The sequence below is a fragment of the Accipiter gentilis genome, chromosome 2, assembly GCF_929443795.1.
Source record: "Accipiter gentilis chromosome 2, bAccGen1.1, whole genome shotgun sequence".
In the NCBI taxonomy this organism is placed as follows: domain Eukaryota; kingdom Metazoa; phylum Chordata; class Aves; order Accipitriformes; family Accipitridae; genus Astur; species Astur gentilis.
Genome location: NC_064881.1, coordinates 50,478,238 through 50,500,389, shown reverse-complemented (window position 1 = coordinate 50,500,389; position 22,152 = coordinate 50,478,238). Strand labels below are relative to the sequence as shown.

At 42.5% G+C, this 22,152-nt stretch overlaps 1 protein-coding gene across 16 annotated transcripts in view; it reads left to right on the top strand.

Moving 5' to 3' along the window:
- Positions 1–22,152, top strand: part of PTK2 (protein tyrosine kinase 2) — a 227,179-nt gene that overhangs the window by 202,546 nt on the left and 2,481 nt on the right. For 10 of the 16 annotated variants that reach the window (XM_049819633.1, XM_049819642.1, XM_049819634.1 and 7 more), the window contains 5 exons: positions 7,760–7,822; positions 16,033–16,072; positions 16,824–16,933; positions 20,993–21,148; positions 21,613–21,693. In XM_049819633.1, coding sequence (XP_049675590.1) covers positions 7,760–7,822; positions 16,033–16,072; positions 16,824–16,933; positions 20,993–21,148; positions 21,613–21,693 — 450 coding nt within the window. The remainder of the gene's footprint in view (positions 1–7,759; positions 7,823–16,032; positions 16,073–16,823; positions 16,934–20,992; positions 21,149–21,612; positions 21,694–22,152) is intronic. The other 6 variants (XM_049819546.1, XM_049819563.1, XM_049819613.1 and 3 more) reach the window with 1 other exon arrangement.

Here is a 22,152-nt window from a genome sequence, read left to right as displayed (position 1 = left end):
AGCTACTGATAGATGCCTCCATGTCCAGCGCATGTTCTAGCCAAGATCCATTTTGTGCCAGAGTTGAGATGTTACTTTTGATTAAAGGATGTTGAAGTTTGCTTTTGGCTGGTTTCCTTGTAAGTGCATTTGGGAATTTGTGGTTTGCCATTGGATGACTGTAAAGAAACCACTGTACCCAGATTGCTTTGTCCAGTTTATTACAAGCTGAAGAGAGGGAGGGGAAAGGAAAATTTCTTCCCTAATTTAGGCATTAGCTTTTCCAGTCTTGAGTGGCACCAGTTGCTTGTGACTTTCACAAGCCCAGGAGGTCAAACTGATCCCATTGTCAGTTAAAACTTTCACGATGGTCAAGAACTTTTTGTGAAATTAATATGCTTACTGAGAATAAGGCATTGTGATTTCAGGTGGCAGTAGATTTTGTGGGAACTTTCTGCAGAAAAGTTTCTGACCTTTCTGAACTTTCTGGCTTTTTCTGCAGAATAGGTGATAATTATTTGTAGTGTTTGTTATTCTGTTTTAATTCAGCCTCTGGACCATTAGGGTGTTTACCATCCCCCAAATTGCTGCTTGAGGAGGGACTTGCTGATTTTTCTTTTGATCTGTAATAGTCTTAGCATATGTTTGGAAAAGAATTACTGTTTTCATTATATAATGTTAGTTGTTATTGTGAGGAGACACCATCTCTGTTGCCACCCCCTACTCAAAGGAGAACTAGGTGATGAACTTGAGCAGCCTTACAGCTCTGCAGCTTTGCCAGAACTATATTTGGTTGATGTAAACCTTTAGAGGGTTAAAAAGGCAAAAACCAGAGAAAGTTTGAGTGGAAGTAAGCATGAACTTAAATGGCCAAAATGAGGAATTGGAATCCATGAGAGACTTCAAGTTTTCTTTTTTTTACCGCATGAACTTTTTGACTATACAGACATTGGGGTTTATACTTGAATGCCTGTGACCTGATTTCGGACAGGGTATACCACAGGGTATATTTGAACCCATAGCAGGATGTATGTCAGCGGAATCTTCAGTTTATAGATGGGTGTTTCTTCAAAAAGTAATGTGGTTTTCTAGGTTTAGCCCTGAAGAAATCAAGACGGTAGAAGAGTCATTGTGGGGAGTCACTCTTGGAGGCCTTGCAGATCTCCTGAAGGACATCCACAATTCACACATAAGAGTCCAAACACAGGTCCAGTGTAGAAATAATCCATATATTGCACACAGACTCCTTGGCCCGTGTTCTCTAGTGAGTGACTAGTGACATTTCTTCTCTTGGGAGAAGGGCCTTGCCTAATTTCACTCCATGTGATTTAGGGAGGAGAAGCAACTTTCTCAAAATTGGTGTCATGTGTCTCATTTGCTTTGAGACACCTTTCTGCACTAACCTTTAGATTTTGATAAAATGGTTTGCTGAAGTCGGGCTCTCCCTTGCCTGCTACAGGCAGGTTTCAGAATATTTTTCCTTTTGGGCGCAGAGAACAATAGAGAGAGTGGAGCCAGATTTTAATTTTTAACTTACGTAACCATACAGTGTAGTGTTCTCAGTTTAAACTGGCTACTTTCAAAAGCTGCTCTATTTACACATTCTTCAGACTCTTACAATATATCTCACTTCTGCTGTTGAGAATTGCACTCACAGGGGAGCAAGCGCAAATCATTTAATGTAAGACACTGCAAGGAGAAGAAAAATCCTCAGTGGGGTTTCTGTTAGTACCATTTTTGTTTCCCCAGAGTAACACCAACTTGGTCATGACTTGAAATTTATTGCTGCTTCTATGGGGAAAAAAAATACAACTCAAAGCATGTTAGTACAAGTATAAACAGCACTGATGCTGTGTGTGCTAGAAGAGACGCCCCAGATGAAGAATTAAATTGCAATGGTATTGAAATGGAAATTTACGAGTCTTTGGAGAGGTTGTTATCTGTGTAAGCAGTTTGCCTGAAACTGGTCCTTTGAGAACATGTGACTAGTCAATACTTGAAAAGAGGTAGGAATTTTGTTTGCAAGCTGCAGCCTTAACAGAATCCAGAATTCAGATATTCTGCTGTAAAAAGAGAAAACAATCAGCTCTGTCTTCATGGGAAGCTTCTGAATGAAGACAATTCTGTTGTGTGAAAACTGAAGAGTAGAGAAGTGTTTAATTTTAAATTGTACCAAATATATCCATTGGGAGGTGAGAAGAGAACTGCGGGGGGGGGAGGCAGGGGGTGGTTTTGGGGGACTTTTTTTCCAGGACTGACACTCCCTCCCACCCAGAGAGAGGATGTTGCATACTAGTCTGGTGGCATTAATGGACACTGATAAAACCTGTGGGCTTTCATGCTCTCTTGATAAAAGTGCTTTGGATATCAGCGTCTCCAGGAAGGAGGACAGAAATCTCTGAATTATTTTTGAGGAAGCTGAAGTGAAGACAAAGCATTACTGCACTTCAAGCTTGATACAGGTAACTATAGAAGACAGTCTGTGTCCAGGGCATATGCAGGTGGAGGGGTGAGATGGCTGCAGTACAAACACATTATGTCAATCAAACGGATGTCTGTTGGGCCTTCTGTGTAAGGAATCTTACTGTTAGGTTTTTTTTAGGTGCTGCAGTCCAGAGGACTGAGTTTTTCCCTGATCATTTATATCCTGTGATGTTTAGACCTCAGCAGACAAGCAGAATCACAAGAAATTAGTGAAGTTCTCATTCTGCACTTTCTCCTGTGTTATTTTTTGATCACCCCCAAAAAATTGATGAAGGTTAATCAAGATTTTACTTGTACATAGCGCATAGCATATAGAAGCTGAACGAACAGCCTCCATCCTCAAAAGCAGCGCTCCACAATTGCGAATGGCCTCTCTTCTGCTGGCACTTGCAGCTCACTGTAACTAAAACATTTGGCCTATTACCCTGCAGTCTGGCATGCGTGCTGTGATACTTGCACTCATGTCCAATGTGCTGGCTTTCCTTTACAGTATTTGTGCACACAGAGAATCAGCTCATAAGGATCAAATTACTCCATTAGGGCCACAGTATGTGTATGTTTAATCTTCCAGCCCTGACTTCTCGTGTGTAGAATTAATTTAAAAGCAAATCAGTTAATTCATTGAGTTAAAATAATTTTTAAAGGCCCCTGAGGATGCTTTTATTTGTGGGTTTTGACAGAAGTTTAGAACTGCCCCAAACTATCCTGATATTTTTTTTTTTAATTGCTTCTAGGAGAGATTATACCTTCTGTATTTTAATACGCAGTTTGACCCAAAAGGAGAATCACCTATAACCACAGATAGGGAACCAGTGATGGTGATGATGCCATGAGAGAGCCTGCTGAACTGGTAGCTAGTTAGTTTGCTTCGCAGGAGTTGTGGGAAAGCAACTGTGTCATTCTGTGTCTTTTCAAGGTGACTTTTAAGTTCAGCAGTGTAGTGAAGTTAGTGATTTTAATGCTGTAACTTTTGGCACTGTCGCTAACTATCTCTGAACGTTTTGCAAAATGCCTTTCTTTGGGGCCTGTTTAATTACCTGCTTCCTCTTTTATATTTAGTTTCCAGTTGAACCTTTCTTTTGTGGCTGTATTGATGGTATGTGGCATTGTTTTTTATGATATAAAATAAAGATATCTATGTGCATGCCTTTTAGTAACTCCTCAGAAGACAGAGCAGTGTTCTGCTAAGAAATTTATAGTCCTTTCCTGTGATAGGTTGAGGAGAAATAACTCGCATAGTTTCCTTATCATGTTTGGGTTTGGTTTTTTTCTGAAATTCCCACATAGTTGTGGTTTTGTCCTATTTTGACACTGAGAACTGCAATTCAAATATAATTGATGTGAACTGTTGCTAAAATAAGATTTTAATTTTTAGCCTGAGAAAATCCCACCAAGACATTACTATTTGGTATGTCCTGAGAATGCCAAGACTTACATGTTCTTTTATTAGTGAGTGACCAGAAATACTGGAAATAAAGTAGATTATGTTCCAGTTTGTCAACATATGCATCCTGTCTGAAAAGTCCTCATGATGTTTCCAAAGATTTCAGATAGTAGACTATTTATTTGAAAAAAATCCATTTACTTTCCAAGGATCTTGATTTTCTGCAAGATAAACATTTGATAAGATACAGTTCCTCCCTGAAATACATATCTGTAATGAATATAATGGTAAGTGGAAAAGACCTTGCTTAAACTTGCATTTTAGTTTAGTACGGTTGGTGCTTTCACAAAAAAAAAAAAATTCAGAGCACTACAGTTGTGCGCTCGAGAAGTCCCATCACACTATGAGTATGAAACACATTTGAAGATGATTCGTCATCACAGTCGGTCACTGTTTAGCTTCAAGGCTTAAAAAATCTACTCACAAGTGACAACTTTTTCAGGTAAAGCTGAAATCCTAAGTTATGCTGCACAAAAGCATTAAGCAGGGCCTTTGTAGATATACATCTTACTCACTATGTTCAACTTGGGAGCTTCACAACCAAGTGGATGTCTTGAGGGTTTTCCCCCCTCCAACTCCTCTCCCTGTTGTATATACACCCTCAATACAGTCGTGCTCCAACAAGTGCCAGAAATGTTCTCTATAAACATGCGCACGCTGAGCACCTTGGCACCCACCACTCAGTTTCCAGCCCCTTTAGCTGCCTCTCAGAAAGGATTGTTTCTTGTCCAGCCAAGAAGCTCTGTATATCTAATGGTATGCCCAGTATCAGCATGGGAGAATCATTTGAGGAGTCTCTGCAGTTTTCAAGAGGGCTGTGGTGGAGGTATAGGCCATAGAAAGGACTGGAAAGATAGATGGGTGTGCTTTGGGGCTGTAAGATGGTGTGTAAAGTACAGAACAAGTCAGTTTTGGTGTGAGGCTTATTTTTGACCTAGAGAATGTTGCATTAAACACAGCTGAAGGATCTCAGTTTTAAAAATTCAGCAATGCATTGCTATGTAATGCCAGCATGAGGGGCTAAAATTAGAGCTCTTGCCACTGCAGAAGCATAAGAATTGCTGCTAAATCATATTTAAAAATACAATGGGGGTTTGATCTTAGATATCTTTACTGTAAAATAGTTTGTCTTTTGAAATTTCCACAGGTACACAAATGAATAAATCAGAATATCATTTACTAAAATGGGAGTTAGAATTTATTAGAACACACTCAAGTCACTAGTAATATAACTGGGCCTCTTCTTAGTCATTGGACACAAAAGTGTGTTGAATATTTCTCTGTTGTTCCTTGTGTTCCTAACTGTCCAAGTTTTGATGTGGCAGAAGGAGGAAAATGTTTGGAGAAGTTGAAAGGGCTTGCATTTATGTACCACTAAATATTTTCAGTCCTTACTGCTAAGATGTAAACATGCAGATCACAGAGATGCAGGTGGGTTGTGTAGCTCTACAGGCTGCTTGTGGACCCTCTGGTTTGCCGTTACCCATTGGCATATGGTATCTTTGTTTTCAGATCCCGTTCTTGGAGATGCTTGGGCAACACCACCACCTTCTGTGGCTTTGCTTGCATGGGCTAGTCAACAGGACTTGGTATTTCTGTTGGCAATGGGTGAAGCAAGTGCTTGTCAAGTTAATAATGCGCATTTTAGTAACATGTTGTGTGTATTTACAACCTTCCTGTGAAACGATTCTTAGACTGTAGCTAGGTCCTTGTATACTGTTCATGTACGTGATGTCCTGAAGTCCACTCGTATGGTGCACATTTGCTGCTGGTGGTGGCATGGGTGATTGAATTGTTGCTGTGATGAGAGGTGGTAGAACTGGGCATTTAGAGAGTTTAGATGCTGAAGGGGAGGACCTTGTTAGCAAGACAAGGAGGGGAAGAGACGGATATTATGTCTGTTAATTTAACTTTTTTCTTATAATACTAGAAAAAAATCTGTTATTGGACTAATGTGTATTTGTGTGCTTCTGAATCCTTTAAAATGCTCAATATTTTTTTATCTTTGGAATCTAATTTAGGGTGCCTTTCTGGAGTAATAAGTTGTTAAAAGTGCGAAGAGCATTAAAGACCCCTGTGATAAAATAGTCTGACTATTTCCAAAGTCTTTGAGCACTTCCCTGGCTAGAAACAAACACGAAACGAAGGCAAAGTGTGAACATAAGTGTAATAGAAATGTAGTTAGTCATATGCTTAGATAAACAAGGATAGCTATTTGCTTTAGCTTAAAAATATAATGAGAATAATGACTTACTTTGGTTCTAATGAAGTACCTAACATACCCGTATCCAATGAAACTTTAATCAGAAAAAATTACTTCATCATATTAAAGGAAGTAAACTGGAGATTCGTCAGTGGTAGGTTTCATCATAAAATTTGTCACACATTCCTGGAGAAACATTGTGAAATTGCTTGCTTGTGTCTGCTTCAGTTCTTCATGTTTAGGATGGGGTTAAATATTTCCCTGTCTAGTATGATTTGCGTATATTTAATCTGCAAGTTCTTTCAGGCAGTAACTGTCTCTGGCTGTGCCTCAGTCTGCGGCAGACTGAATGAAAATCCAAAGTATAAGCCCTTCTGACAGACTACCAGCACAACTGGAGTATTTTTAATGATAGAAGATCAGTATCAGTGTATCTTTGCAAGTTCTGTCTGCCCTGCTGGCTTTTTAGGGTCGTTTAACAGGATATGTGAGTTGGAATTATTCTTCAGTGCTTCTAGAAGAAGGAAAGGTATTTGGAGTAGCTTTAAAAAAGAAACAGATATATTTGCCCTCCAAAACTGACCCTGAAAAAACATGGGGTCAGTTTAGTTACAGTCAGTATTCACATGCCTACATTTCTCTAAATAAAAAATGTTCATTCTTATGCTGCATGTGTCCTTTTTATGTATATATACATACAGACATAAAAAGGAAGTTGTATTTACACTGATGTAGATATGTGTTTTATCCATTTTCATTAACTCCTCATGCAGTCTTCTAGGAGAGTGAATTGAAGAGTCAGAGAAATCCTCTTTGTTTTTATGTGCTGGAATTGGTGCACTAGAAAATCACTCTCATTCTGCTGAACCTGTTTCTTCAGATCAGTGTTAACCTTTCTTTCACATCCACTCTTCCTTTGTCTTTCCATGTAATTAATGTTGTCCTCGAAGAACAAATACAACGTACCTGGATTTACTGGGGAGATGAGAAAAATGACTGGTTGCTATGTGAAAATAATTGGTGTGATCTTATTTTTACTTTTTAAAACAACCGAGTGCCGGGTTCCTGTATCTCACTTAAAACATATAAAATAGAAATCTGTTTGTTGCTTGTTTCAGGAGAATAGTGCATCTGGATGTCTTTATTAGCTTTCTGTATCCAAATGCAGTGTTTAAAGAGCTCCAGTAATTGGCCCCATTTGCAGGCTTGGCGAGGCAGCCAAGTACATATAAGCTGTCCTCAGGCAGGAAGTGGGAATTAATGTGCAGCGTTTCTCATCCCGTGGTTGAAATTTTGCTGTTGGGAAGCAAACAATTTTTTAAAAAATTTTGCTGCTTTTGAGAAAATTAAAATGCAGGTTTTCCAATGTTGTGTTAGGGAAATGGTACTATCAATATTTATAACAAGCATTTTTACACATGTGCTGAGAATGGGTGGTTAAGAAGCAGTCGAGAAAGCTGCCAGGAGTTTCAGTAGCTGCAGAAGCGCGTAGTTGCAGCAGCGGGGGTGTATAGACTGGAATGAAATGACATCTGTATTTGTCAGTGTGAATTTTTAACAATATTTTCCTGTCTTTAAAATGACTTTAAGCCTAGGTTGTGTGAATCGGTAAGCAGAGTACAGGATGAAATTTCTAATTTTTGTTTCAGAAACCCGATGTGCGGCTTTCCAGAAGCAGCATCGACCGAGAGGATGGAGGTCTCCAGGGCCCAGTAAGTATGTGTGGGATCTTTTCATCTCCCAACTCTTTCTCCAGTTTCCTGGTAGAACAGGCTGTTCGCTGTCTTGATTATGGTAGAGGATTTAAAGTTTTTGCTAAACGTTTCCACTATTATTACATGGTTCTACAACTTTCCAAGAGGCTCAGCTTCTGTGGGAACAGCAGCTGTGGCAAAGTTGTTCATGCAGCAGTTTGGGGTATTTGGAGTTTGTTGGGTTTTTTCCCCTTGAAGCTGCTGTTGAAACAAATACTAAAAAGTTTCCACAAATATGTTGCAATAATTTTTAAATGTTCATGTGCTGTATAATTGGGACTTTTATTTAAGAATGTGGATACTTTTCTGAAAGTTCGGTCAACAGGAAGCATGATTAAAATAACTTTTTGCAGTTGTTTATATATCTGAAGGGTTTTCTTACAAGGAATGTAAATGTTACTGTTGTATTACCCAGAAATCTGTTTGAGGTAAATGATCCGCTATGAAACAAAAAAAATAAACCCCATAACCATTCATTTATTGCCAGACAACAGCTGCAGCTGTGGTATTCTTTCTTACTGGTTTAGCTCCTGTCTATTTAACTAAAAACATTACTCCAATTGTTTAATTGCCATCAGAATCTCTGAATCATACTGATCCAAAGGTGGGGGCAGCATTAGGCTAGGGACTATTAATGATAGAAACCTGATGCTTCATCTGCTGTTTGTCCCCAGGGATCCCCTTTAAAGTGTTTAAAGTTAATATTTTAAATTCACTTTCCTAGTTCTTCTGGGATGCGATTGCAAACACCTAGTTTGGTTTCAGTATTACTTCACTGCCTAAGAATTCAGGGTCTCTTCCTGCATTTGCAGCCAAAGTACAATCATGAATGAGTATATGAATGACACACTGCAGCGTGGTCTCTAGAGATATTCCTGTCTGGAAGCCACTAAATTTTTTTCCATGAAATTGAAGACGACTGTTAGTTATTGATAGGTCTTCGCTATTGTTGCATCTTTATATAAGAGAAGTAAAGTATTGATGCATTTTTGTGCTACTCATGAAGATGGGTTGAGATAACCAGGAGATTTCAAAGTGATGTCAAAGGTTTGATTCAGGTAGCCATCAGTGGCAATGGGTTTGAAGTACAGCTTCTTGCAGCCAGCTAGTTTCTCTGACTGCTGCTTGATTTCAGCATGACTGCCTGGGGTAAGAATAAAAAAGACAACACCCAGATCCCAAACTGCTTGTAGGGGAAGTCCTGTCTTCCTAGACAAGGTGGTACAATTTCACACCCCATTTGAAAGACTGTGAAGAAAACACTTAGTGATCATTGACAAAATGAGTTTTAAAAGAGACTCTAATTTGTGATAACTACATTTCTAGTTCCAGAATTTGATTTTGCATTTTTATAGTTCTTAATACATTCAGAACATAACTCTGACTGACTTCATTTGCAGCGGGAAATGTCTAATGCTTCTGTGAATCGATATCAATCTCTCGCTGAGAGGATGAGAAATAGGCAGTGGTCATTTCTAGGAGGACTAGGATTAAGTAGTTGCCCAGCATTACACAGAGATTTCTGTGACAGTGGTGAGGACAGAATCTAGTTCACTGCAGTCATTTACGTCTTCCCTACAAAGTGACTTTTTATTTGATTAGGTGTTGTGGCACTTGGAAAGCTGTAGAGTAGAAAGCACAGCAGCTCTGACCATCTGCACTGTTTGGGGCCGCTGGGAGGGAGGAGAACTAATACACGATCCTGTTACAGGATGGTACAGTTACCACACACATTTTAGTAGTTCTTAACTGATGAGCATGTGGCTGTATAACTGTGCACATTCTTTTGACATACATTTTTAAAATGCAATTTTCAGGAAGTAAAAATGCAAGAATTGTTTTAGTGGAATTTTACTCTCCTTCCTCTCTTCCCCCTTTCTTTTCCCCCAGGGTTATCAGATTTGAAATATTTAGGTCAACAACACAAGTCAAAGTTAATGACATGACTGATGGTGCTGGCAGAAAGCAGATGTTTTTTCTAACTATAGATGGCAGATGTATGACAGTGGTGTGAGATGATCAGCCAGTATGTTTCAGAGTTTCATGGTGACAGCAGAAGAGTTTCAGGACTTTGGATCTTTGGTTTCTCCTCCTGATTCCTGAAAGTGAAATTAGATTATTTTTTCAAGTCTGTAGTTACAGACTTGGAGTAGGCAGGGTGCTTCTTTATTTCTAGCCATCACGTTTCTGCTCTAAAGCATTAAGTTGATAGAATTATCATTTACGAAACTTAAAGGACCTTCAGATTTCTCCCTATGCAATACATTTTTATGCAACCTTACTTTCTGAAAGTTACACTTCTTGCCACAGTTTTTCATAGAAAACGGATAGAAATTAGCTTGAAGTAGAGAGTTAGTGTGGGAATTTTCAGTTCATGCAGTTAAAATTTGGCAAAGTTTCGAGCAGCTGAAAGCAAGCCTGAAGTGCTAGGCAACCTTAGACATAGCAGCCGTTACCAGATCTGCCTGTAATTTTAAAACCATAACGTGAATTTCTAAAAATGCTAGGCTGAAGCTTTGAATAAATGCTGAACTACAATTGTGAGTATCCCTCCAGTTTGTTAATGGAAAAATGAGTGAGTTGTCAAGGCATGAGCTTTTCAGTTCAGCTCAAAGGATCTCCTGCAGACTTTCTGCATGCTGTTGGGCAAGATGCTTGGTATCGTCAGTCGTCTAGCACTGAAATGAGGTGGCGGTGGAGTTAGAAGCTGAGGAATAGTAAGTGTACTGCTATTGTCCCTGTTACCGGGGTGTGTTTCTGAAAATACAGAATGCAAGATGTTCAAAAACAGTTGCTTAAAATGAAATGAATTAACATTCGTAGGTGGTGGTTATGATAACATTATCCAGAGCTGAAGATGCATTGAAGCAAATACTGTGTTTTCATGCTTTAAAAGTGAATCCTAGCCAGTCTGAATATCATCTTTAGAGTGTTGAAAAAGCAGCTTCCTTAGGTCTGATGCAAAGTAGTATTCTGGTTTTATAGAAAATGGTCCTTATTTTATAAATAAATACCTCTTAGAGATGTTTCAGTACTAGACCTATTAAATTCTAACTGCCTTCAGTGTTTTACTTTGCAATGGAAAATCCTTTGAACAGATAAGTTTGCATAAAATGTGACACTGTTGGGATTGTAATGTTTTTTATGACACGACAACTGCAAGTTTTGTGTAAAGTATTAATTTGGTTGTGACCAAACAGATTTTCATCTTCCATGGAATCATAGAATATCTCAAGTTGGAAGGGACCTGTAAGATCATCAAGTCCAATTCCATGCTCCTCACAGGTCTACCTAAAACTAAACCATACGACTAAGAGCATCATCCAGATGCTCCTTGAACTCTGTCAGGCTTGGTGCTTTGACCACTTCCTGGGGAGCATGTTCAGTGACCGACCACCCTCTCAGTGAAGAACTTTTCTTAATTTCCAATCTGAACATCCCCTGACGCAGCTTCATTCCATTTCCTCGTGTTTTATCATTGGTCACCAGAGAGAGGAGATCAGCACCTCCCCTTCCGCTGCTCCCCTTGAGGAAGTTGTAGACTGCGATGAGGTCACCCCTTAGCATTTTCCTCTCCAAGCTGAACAAATCAAGTGACCTCAGCCACTCCTCCTAAGTCTTGCCCTGGAGGCCTTTCGCCATCTTGGTCGCCCTCCTCTGGACACACTCTAATAGTCTGATGTCCATCTTGTATTGAGGCGCCCAGAACTGCACACAGTACTTGAGGTGGGGCCGCACCAGTGCCGTGTAGAGTGGGACAGTCACCTGCCTGGACTGGCAGGCTATGCTGGGCTTGATGCACCCCAGGGCACGGTTGGCCCTTTTGCCTGCCAGGGCACACTGTTGACTCACATTCAACTTGCCATCAACCCAAACCCCCAGATCTCTTTCTGCAGGGCTGCTCTCCAGCCTCTTGTCCTTCCATTTGTATGTGTAAGCAGGATTACCCTGTCCTAGGTGGAGAATCCAGCACTTGCTCTTGTTAAATTTCATACGGTTGGTGATTGCCCAGCTCTCTAGCCCATCCAGATTTCTCTGTAAGGCCTCTCTACCCTTGAGGGAGTCCACAGCTCCTCCTAGTTTAGCATCATTGGCAAACTTAGTTAATGTACATTTGATTCCTGTGTCTGGATCATTTATAAAAACATAAAAGAGCACTGGCCCTAATATTGAGCCCTGCGGATCCCTACGGGTCGCTGGCTGCCAGTCTGATGTAACCCCATTTACTAAAACTCTTTGAGCCTGATCCATTGGCCAATTGCTCACCTAATGTATTATGGTCTTGTCTGTGTGCTGGACATGTTGTCCAGCAGGATACTGTGAGAGACACTATCAAAAGCTTTGCTAAAACCCCAAACCAACCACATCTACTGGCTTCCCTTGGTCAGCTAGATGGGTGACCTTGTCATAAAAGGAAATTAAGTTGGTTAAGCAGGACTCTCCCCTCTTGAACCAGTGCTGGCTATGACCAGTGGCTGCATTGTCTCTCAAGTGTTTTTAAATAATTCCCAGAATAACCTTTTCCATAGTTTTACCAGGCAGTGAAGTGAGACTGACAGGCCTGTAATTACCAGGGTCATCTTATTCTTCTTGAAAATTGGTACATTTGCCAGCTTCCAGTCGACTGGCACGTCTCCAGACTCCCAAGGCTGTTGCAAAATAATGGAGAGAGGTCCTGCAGTAACATCAGCCAGCTCTTTCAGTACCCTGAGATGAATCCCTTTGGGCCCCATAAACTTACATGCATCCAGCTGGAGCAGCAAGTCTTGAACAGTTGAGAGTCAGCTGGGAGTTTATCATCCCACCACCACCACTGCCAGTCATGGTCTTCCAACACAGGGCTCTGGGGGTCCCAGGGCCCATCATCAGTGTTGAAGACACAGGTGAAGAAGGCATTAAACATCTCCGCTTTGTCTGTGTCCCTATTTGTGAGGTGACCAACCTCATCAAGCAACAGACTAGTATTATCTCCGATTCTCCTTTCGCTGTTAATGTATTTTAAAAAGTCCTTTTTATTTTCCTTCAGAGTGCTGGCCAGCTTGAACTCTAATCAAGCTTTGGCTGCACAAATTTTCTCCCTGCAGTAGCAAACAGCATCTGCGTAGTCCTCCTGTGTTGCCTGTTTGGGCTTCCAATGTCTGTACGCTTTCCTTTTCCACGTAAGTTCTAGCAGAAGATCCCTGCTCAGCCAAGCCAGCCTTCTGCCCTGCTTGCTTGGCTTTTGACACTCTGGAATTGCCTGCTCCTGTGCTCTTAAAAGATGGCTTTTAAAAAGTGACCAATGTTCATGGACCCCAGTACCTTCATAAGCAGATTCCTAGGGGACCTTACTAACTGGCTTCTTCAGCAGCCCGAAGTCTGCTCTCTCCATATCCAGGGTTGAAGTTTTGCTTCTATCTCCAACGATTTGAAACTCAACTACTTGTGGTCACTGTGACCAAGACAGCCACCAATCACTATTTCACCCGCGAGTCCCTCTCTGTTCACAAACAACAAATCTAGGAGGGCACCTTTCCTAGTTGGCTCCGTTAGTACCTGCGCCAAGAAGTAATGTGCTGCAGAAATTTCATGGACCTCTTTGTGTCCACTGTATGATATTCCCAGCTGATGTCTGGGAAGTTAAAATCACCCATAAGGACAAGGGCAGCTGATCTAGAGATATCCCTTGTAGAATAATTCATTGGTGTCGTTATCCTGGCTGGCTGGGAGGTCTCACACCTGGCTGAGTAGACTTCCACAACAGCATCTGCTTTATTTGCTTTCCCCTTCATCTTTACCCAGAGGCCGTCAGCCCTGTCATCGCCAACTGTAAGCACCATACAATGCAGCCCCTCACTTGCATAGAGTGGCATCTGGCCCCCGGCCTTGCCTGCCCTGCCTATTCCTCCTGAAGAGCCTATAACCATCCACCATGGCACACCAGCCACAGGACTCATCCCACCAGGTTGCACTTATGCCAGTGATGTTGCAGCTCTGGGTCTGGGCCAAAGCTTCTAGCTCCTTGTTCATTCCTCATGCTGTGCGCATTAGTATAAAGACATTTCAAATGTGCTCCAGTGTACTCAGCACATCGTGGAACAGACTGAAGGACCTTGCTAGCACACCAGCCCTCAAACGCTGGCGTGCCGCCCCCAGGCTTGTCTCTAGTGAGCCTGGTTTTATCTCTTTCCCCTTCAGATCTAGTTTAAAGCTCTTTCAATGAGCCCTGCTAACTTCTGTGCAAAGATCCTTTCCCCCTTGGAGACAGGCGTGCCCCATCTGTCGCCAGCAGGCCTGGTGTTGTGTAGACCAATCCATGATAAAAAAAAAACCCCAAAATTCTTCCAGTGACACCAGTCATGGAGCCAGGTATAGATCTGCTGAGTCTTTTTGTTTCTTCCATCATCGTTGCCTGCAACTGGAAGGATAGAGGAGAACACTGCTTGTGCTCCTCATCCCTTAGCCAGTCATCCCAAGGCCCTGAAAACTCTTGATTACCCTTGGACTTCTTATTGCAGCTTCATCACTGCCTACATGAAAAGGCAATAATGGATAACAATCTGAGGGCCATATCAGGGTAGGACGTTTTCTCATCACATCTCTAACTCAGGCCCCAGGTAAGCAGCAGATTTCCCTAAGAAGTGGGTCCGGTTGGCATTTTGGGCCTTCTGTTTCCCTCAGAAGAGAGTCTCCTATGACAATAACTCGTCCTTTTTTCTTTATGGAAGCAGTTTTGACACAGGGCATAGGCCAACTTAACCTTGGCGACACCTCCAACCTGGATGAACCATCATTCTCATCGTTGTTGAGTTCCACTTGCAGAGCCTCGTACCTATAATGCAAGGGCACCTGGGAAGGTGGGGGAGTCATGGAGGAGATGTGCCTGCTGCACCAGGCAGGACCTTGTCACCATTGCCCCCTATCCCTCCAGTCACCGCCTTCTGCCGGGTGGGGAGAGGATAGGGAATCCTCCACACCTTGCGTCCTGTCTGCCCGGTCCCAGGGAAGGCAGGGTGCAGTTCCCGTAGTCCGTCTCCCTCCCAGACTCCCTGACACTCCTGGACCTACTCCCCCCCTCCCCGAGCTCTGTCACTCAGCGGAGGAGTTCCTCTCCCTGGGCACACCCCCCGCAGGTGTGCTCACTGCTGCCGTCCTGTACTGGTGTAAGAGCAGGGCACGGCCTGCAGACGGACACCCGGATGGCAGCATCTTCCACCGGAGCACAGCCTGGGAAGCTGCGCCAGTCGAGGATGGTGCAGAGTTTAAGAGAGGCCGTGTCCTGCTGCTGGGTAGATACCATTGCTCCCTGGTCAAACCGGCAGAGTTACAGCACCCTGCCACGCCATGCCCCGTTTGACCAGCCCGGTCGCGGCGCTCACTAGGGGCTTCTTTTATAGGTGTGGATGGTGCTGGCACCAGAGCTCTTCACCTTGGTGACTGAGGGCTAGTGGCGGTTGCACCGCATTTAAATGTCCCGCCGTCGCTCCTGGCCCTGCCCAGGTCTCCTCAGCCGCTGTCACACAAGCTGTGGGCTCCTGGTGGGTCTCTCTGCTCCCTCGGGGTTCCCCCGGTTCAGGAAACCCCTCTGTGCACCTCGCTAGAGCACTCTGCTGCCGATCATGCCGGCACTGGAGCTGCTTACCTCGGTGACTGAGGCTGGCATGAAGGATGTATAAACATAATTATCAAGGAAAGTCACTTCAATCTATTATTAAATACTTCCAGATGAATAAGCAAATTGACCTTGACTAAGAGCTTTGCAACAAAAGCAAAAAGTAAAGCAGCTTAGAAATCTGTTAACTTTATGGAAACCATTCAGCAGTGCAGAAATACTTTAGTCTTCTAATTGTTGCGCTGCCATTTCTTTACCACCACGACTTCTACAGTTTGCTCTCTGAATACAGGCTAAAAATAATTGTGAATATACCACCACGTTTGATTTATAATGAAGATAAACTGTAATGTAGGGGCCAGGGCTGTTGTGAGCAATACAAAATAAATGAAAATTATTTTCTCATTCTATAAATAATATACCTGTAGTTAGGAGCTTAGCTAGTGATGGTGAATAGGGATGTATTTTTAACTGGTGGGAAATGTGCTGAGAACTGGCTACTCTCAGTGTTTTGGATTGTGCTGATGAAATTTGTGAGTACTGTAATAATAGTCTAAATGTTTGTTTTATTTTATAGGCTGGTAACCAGCACATATATCAGCCTGTGGGTAAACCAGGTAAGCAGTAAATTCATATATTGTCATCTTGAATCCTTGATTATAAGTCTTCTAGCAGCAGTAGTGAATAAAGATTTATGCCAGTATTTTCATACAAGGGGTAGATGCAATTCCAGGTAACTACACATAGATGTTTCAGTGCACTGTGTGTTTAAATTCCCTGTGCAGTCCCCATAGGCGTAGTCAGCAAAGGCAAGAAAGCGTTTCATCAACAGGCAGGAAGTATCTAGAGGAAGCTGAGTCACTGTGTAGGACTTCACCATGTGTGTGGAGTTCAGACATGTAAAACGAAAGTAGACACCTAAATTTAGGTTTCTCAATCTCAAAGTGAATCACACCCAGGATTTCTGCCGTGAAGAAGTCTGATTTTCCCAGACATACGCAGTATGTGTGGCACTCAGCTGAGGTACGAGGGGGTGAGTACCTCTCGGGTCTGGGGTAGGTATACTGAGATGAGTAGCAGTTGCCCCACAAAGTGATTTTCAAAGCATCTTACTAAACCAGCCATGTTCTCATAACTGCAGGAAAACTTGATGAATTCCACAACCTTTTCTGTCTCCATTTCTTCAGTAGAAATAGAGATTAAAGTGTAGCTGCTACAAACAATGGATTTACTGTTAAGACACATAAGGATATACATTTCCTCTGCTAGTACAGTAAAGCATGTGTAGCCTTTGTAGTGTTGACAGACCAAAATTATGCAGGTACATCTGATAAGTTGGTCCTCTAAAATGCAGATTGTTTTGTTAACCAGATCACGCAGCTCCGCCAAAGAAACCTCCCCGCCCTGGAGCCCCCAGCCATTTGGGCAGCCTTGCAAGCCTGAACAGCCCTGTGGACAGCTACAACGAAGGTGTGAAGGTACGTTGCTCAGTGTCACATGAAATACGCTTCAGAAGATTAAACATTACCACTCTCAGATAGTTTGCTGTTCCTGAAGTAGAGACCATGGGAAGTTTAGTCACTTTTGCTTTCCAAGTAAATGTTGTCATGGGGCAAACATGCACTGGCAGCTCTCCAGGGAAGTGGGGAGTTTGCTGGTAGGCTCATATCCTCCGTTACTGTGATTCAGCATGGTCCTCATGTAGAACCTTTCCCAGGTGAGCTTATTTCTAGTTTGAAGTGCATATGAGATCTTCCGTATGAACTCAGCCGCCCCTGCTCAGCAGTTTTGTTAAACAGGAAGGAGCATACCCAGGGCTCCCAGTTAACTCGGGTAGTACCAAAGTCTTCTGTCCTCAGTCACAAAGAAGCGAGACATGTCTGAACTGTGGTGCCCCAAAAAGCTCTTGCTGCAGCAGCAAGACTCCTAAAACCCTACTAGCTCTGAGGAACGAGGGAAGAGGAGAAATGGGCTGTCTGACCTGTGACTGAGACACCTTCTAATGTGTTGTTTCATCTCCAGTAAATACGCAATAAAGCCAAAACCTAAACTTTACTGTTTTCTAGCAGAGAGATGCTGCAGGGTGCTGTGAAACACAGCGTCCTGTCCCCTACTGCAGTTGGTGCCAATGGAACTCCTCTTTAGTATGTCAGTCACTTTTAAAATCGTGCCTCTAGCTGTTGTTCCCTGCCTTTGGGACTCTGTTACCTTTCTAATCTTCAGGAAACAGAAACCTGAGTGACCTCAGGGCCTCCCAAGGGGATCCAGCGGAGCTATTTCTGATGCTAGCGGTTTCCAGCAGCTAGATAGAATCATGGCTGGGAATTCTCTTTCAGTAATACTCTTAACAGAAATGCAGCTGATCTATACACATCGCCATTTTATTATTTCACTACCTTTGCAGCTAGACCAATATGCCTCCACAAAGACTGGTTGGTCTGACGGCAGTATTACTGACCAGAGCATTAAAGCAGGATCACTCTTGCTGCTGCTCCCATTCTGTCAGTTGATGCCATCAGTAGCACCCAGGGAGGTGATGTATTTGTGCTCCAGCTATTTCCCAAGAGGAGAAGGATGGGGTCTGCATTAGAGCACAGGCTTCTGCAAATACACCAGGGCCATCCCTGCTGTAATACAACAGCTAATGCTAATAGTACAGCTCCTCATGGAAGGAGAACCTCTGGCTAACGTAAGCCCTGCCAAGCCTGTAGTAAAGAACGGGAATCCGTGTTGTGGTAGACACAGCTATTGTGATAAGTGATGCTTATTTTAGGTGGTTTAAGAAAATACAGAAAAAATCCAGTTCATCTAACCATGAAATTCAAAACTTGCCATCGAAGCAATATGTTCAGCACAAATCGATCTCAGCCGCTGCCTGCCTGTCTCAGTCTTGTTCTGAGATTATTGGAATATTTAAGAATCAGCGTAAATAGACAGCAGTGGCGAATTTGAGTAGGATTACTTATTAGAAACTGATGCCAGTGCTTTTCAAGCTGCCAAGCCTTAGAAAATTTCAAAAAGCAGTAACAGATGTGTTACTAAACTTGGCTTCTCTAAAATTTCCTTTCTAAATGCTGATACTGGAACATGAAAAATGTTTTCTGAAATACATCCTTTTGACAACAAACAAACCTGAGCAGCCAAAGTCATCAGTAATAATAAGTGAACAAGATCTGTGTACTAAATAGCTTCTTCAGTAGAAAAGAAGGGCCGATTTTATTTTTTCTGTCAGGAGTTTCTTGAAATTGGATTGGTTTATGCCCCTTAAAGAAAACAGCCCATTATTTTTTGATAGCATAATAGCTTTGTTAATGTGTGCAGTCTTAAACTGAAGATGCTTCTACGGTTCATTTCAGACTCCCTTTTCTGTACACCCATTTCAGTCTCCCTTTTCGGCAGAATACAAATGAAGAGGATTTGAACTGCTTGCCCTCAGGAACCTTTAGGGCATGCACCAGGAAATACATGGGTTTCTGTTACTTGCTGAGGCAAAGTCAGCCAGTCCACACAAAGAAACTCCTGACTTCATAGTCTGCAGAGCAGTAGTGTTGATATTGGTTATAAACAAACAGAAAATTGAGCGTTAAGAAACGCAAATGTCCATATTCTTGAAATGTTAGGGCCTGGCTGTAGGAGTTACATGGGTTGGGTATAATCCATGCAGAACGGGTTCTTGGTACTTCTTAACACCACGACTGACGAGTCATCGCGAACAGAAGCTGCACAGTTAGATGACCATGTATTTCCTATCATGACTTTTCTAAAGAAAAAAAAAGTTTCAGAAAGATGAATACAACATTTTCTTAAATCTGTTGATTGTTTGTGTAAAGGGACCAGGGTTGCACAGGACGTGGGGTTTCCCACCATTGCAGAGGCCCTCTACTCCATTCACCACTTTGCTGCTTGCCAGACTGGCTTGCTCCTGTTAAGCTTTGCATGATCTCTTCCCCATGTATTTAGTAAAAAGTGAGCATGGGTGCATGGCAAATACTTCCACTTCCTATGCGAGTGCACAGCAGGTCGTCAGCACACGGTGCTTCCGTAACAAACGGACCAAGAGCTAACATGAATGACTGCTGCCGATACTGTTGAGGATGCATTTTTGTTGCAGGCTTTTTAACTGGTCTCTTATTGCTACACATGTTTTGGGTTTGGTTTGGTTTTTTTTCCTGCTGAGTTTTATTAATATTGTTTTTCTTTTTTCCCTTCTTTTGGTAAATTTCTTTAACCTTCCCCCACATTCTGCTCAACCATAGCCATGGAGGGTAAGCAGTGCGTGAGCGTGTGTGTACGTGCCCTATTCCAAAATGTCTTTGCATGTGACTTTGCCAGATGACTGTTTAACTTCTCGATTGCTGAAACCAATTAGAATCACAGCCTTTCCCTGGTGATTGAGGCAATTACAATGTTCTTTTTCCTAAGGTTTTTTCTGATCAATACGCTAGAATCGATCTCTGTAATAGTTGCCAGTACCCACTTAGTGAAATGCATCAAAATGGAATCACCATGCACTAAATCCTGCACTCCTTCCTTAGACAAGGTTTCATCAGGGTAGTATCTCAGGTGATACCTCAGGTGAAAACATCTCTGTAGCTAGGACCAGTTGTAAGAACCAGTAGTAACCCAGTGTGGTGGGCTGAAATGCCGTGAGCCATCTCAGATCAGCAGGGTGGATGGCTGCTGTGTGACCAGTAGGAAGTAATCAATTTTTTAACCTTCTGCTCCCACCGAGTGTGGCTTGGGCATCCCATAGCAGTGAAGAGCTGCAGGGAACTGGGATGCTTGTAGTTTTATAGTTCAGGAGCAGAGATACTGAGGACCTTACATAGGAAATTTTCAAAGTTTGTTTCCTTTCTGACCCAGGATTATTTCGGTCTGTCTTGGTTTTAACTCCAGACATATCTGACTTGATGGAAGTTTTGCATGAGTAAGGACTACAGGATTTTTAACCCATTGGGTTTTTTCTGATTTATTGGAAACATACTGTATGAAAACATTTGGTGTTTCCCACCTGTACTGGTGACACCATTTTTGTTAATCTGCTGTGAATTTTCACTAACAAAAAAAGTAATATGTATTGCAATATTCTCTCTTTACTGTATCAGTATGTTAACTATGTACTCTGACATTGTTTTGGAGCACAAAACAACTTTCTGGAATGAAGGATCTGATAACCTGTTGCCTTAGCAGTAGAATTTGTCCATCAGTAGTGAACCACTTAGATGTATAAAGCACTCTGTACTCCCCGTTTCTCAAATTATTTTCTTCTCGGTTGTGGGAGATATACTGGAAGCTCTTCAGGGAAATCCTGGTAAAAATTGCCCAGTGTCATTTCACAGATCAGGCTGTCAGAAGAACTAAAGGAAACTTCCTTCAGGTCCGGGAGTGAGAGTGCTCAGCCAGGACAGGGGACCCAGCGGGACGGGGCGGGGGGCTGTTGCGAATATGAGGCCTTCCCAGCGGTCTGCAGAGGTTGGGAAGTTGCTGAGCCCCATCTACTGGGGACAGGAGGTTAAACAACCCCTCTCTGCTTCCAGATTCAGCCACAGGAAATCAGCCCTCCTCCTACGGCCAACCTGGACCGCTCCAACGACAAAGTCTACGAGAATGTAACTGGGCTGGTGAAAGCGGTCATAGAAATGTCCAGTAAAATACAGCCAGCTCCGCCGGAGGAGTATGTACCCATGGTAAAGGTACGGAGGCAATGCCAAAAATTAGTGGTTTCTTTCTCTCCTGAATGTCTTCAAGTGGCATAGGAGAAACTTGCTGGAAAGTTGGATGTAGGAAAGCTTTTCGCATTTGCGGGGCAGGTAACTTGTGGCCAGAGGGCTGGAGCTTTGCATACTGTTAACAGTATTGTGGGCAACAGTGCTTTTATTCCCCAGCTTGCTTGTGCTTACCCAGGGGCAGTGAGTTCTGCACCATCTTCTCGACATTTCAATTTTTTAAGAAAAACTTTATTAACCCTGTGGTATCTTGTTTTGATGGGGAAACACAGAATTGCAGGTGGGACTTTAAAAGTCTCTCAGCCATATTCTAACTCCCTTCTTATCCAGCAGAGGAATTAAGTGTATCTGTTGCTCCCTGCACTCCTACAAATCTCTCATCCATTCTTGCCAAGTTTTTAAAGTTTATTTCCTTTTTTTTTTTTTCTTAGGAGGTTGGTTTGGCGCTAAGAACCTTACTAGCAACAGTAGATGAGACCCTCCCAGTGCTTCCTGCAAGCACCCACAGAGAGGTACGTAGCGCTCCACTCACCTGATGCTCAGTCATTACACTTCAAGTAAGCCTCAGTCTGAACTCTTGGGTTATAATTCTACATGAAATAAATTTTACTAGAATTGCTGCATTGACATAGGCTTGTATTGACTTCAGTGAAGACGCTCAAACTGGATATAATTGAAGAGCGTACAACACGCACCCCTAGGAAGTCAACATAAACCCCATTAGCAGGGCTTACACGAAACCAGTATTCTGATGCAAGGAGACCACCTGGGAGTTAATTCTTAGTGCAAGTGTAATCCTTCATTAAACTACAGCTTGCACACAAAGTCATTAAACAGGTAATTGAGCATAGCTTGTTGGAGCTGGAAGGTTTTGATGAGAAGATATCCTGTAGTAACCTAGTTCTGGATGAGAAGTGATGGAGGTCTTTCAGTGAAGTTCACGAGTCAGGAGTAAAACCTTTTTCCTCCAA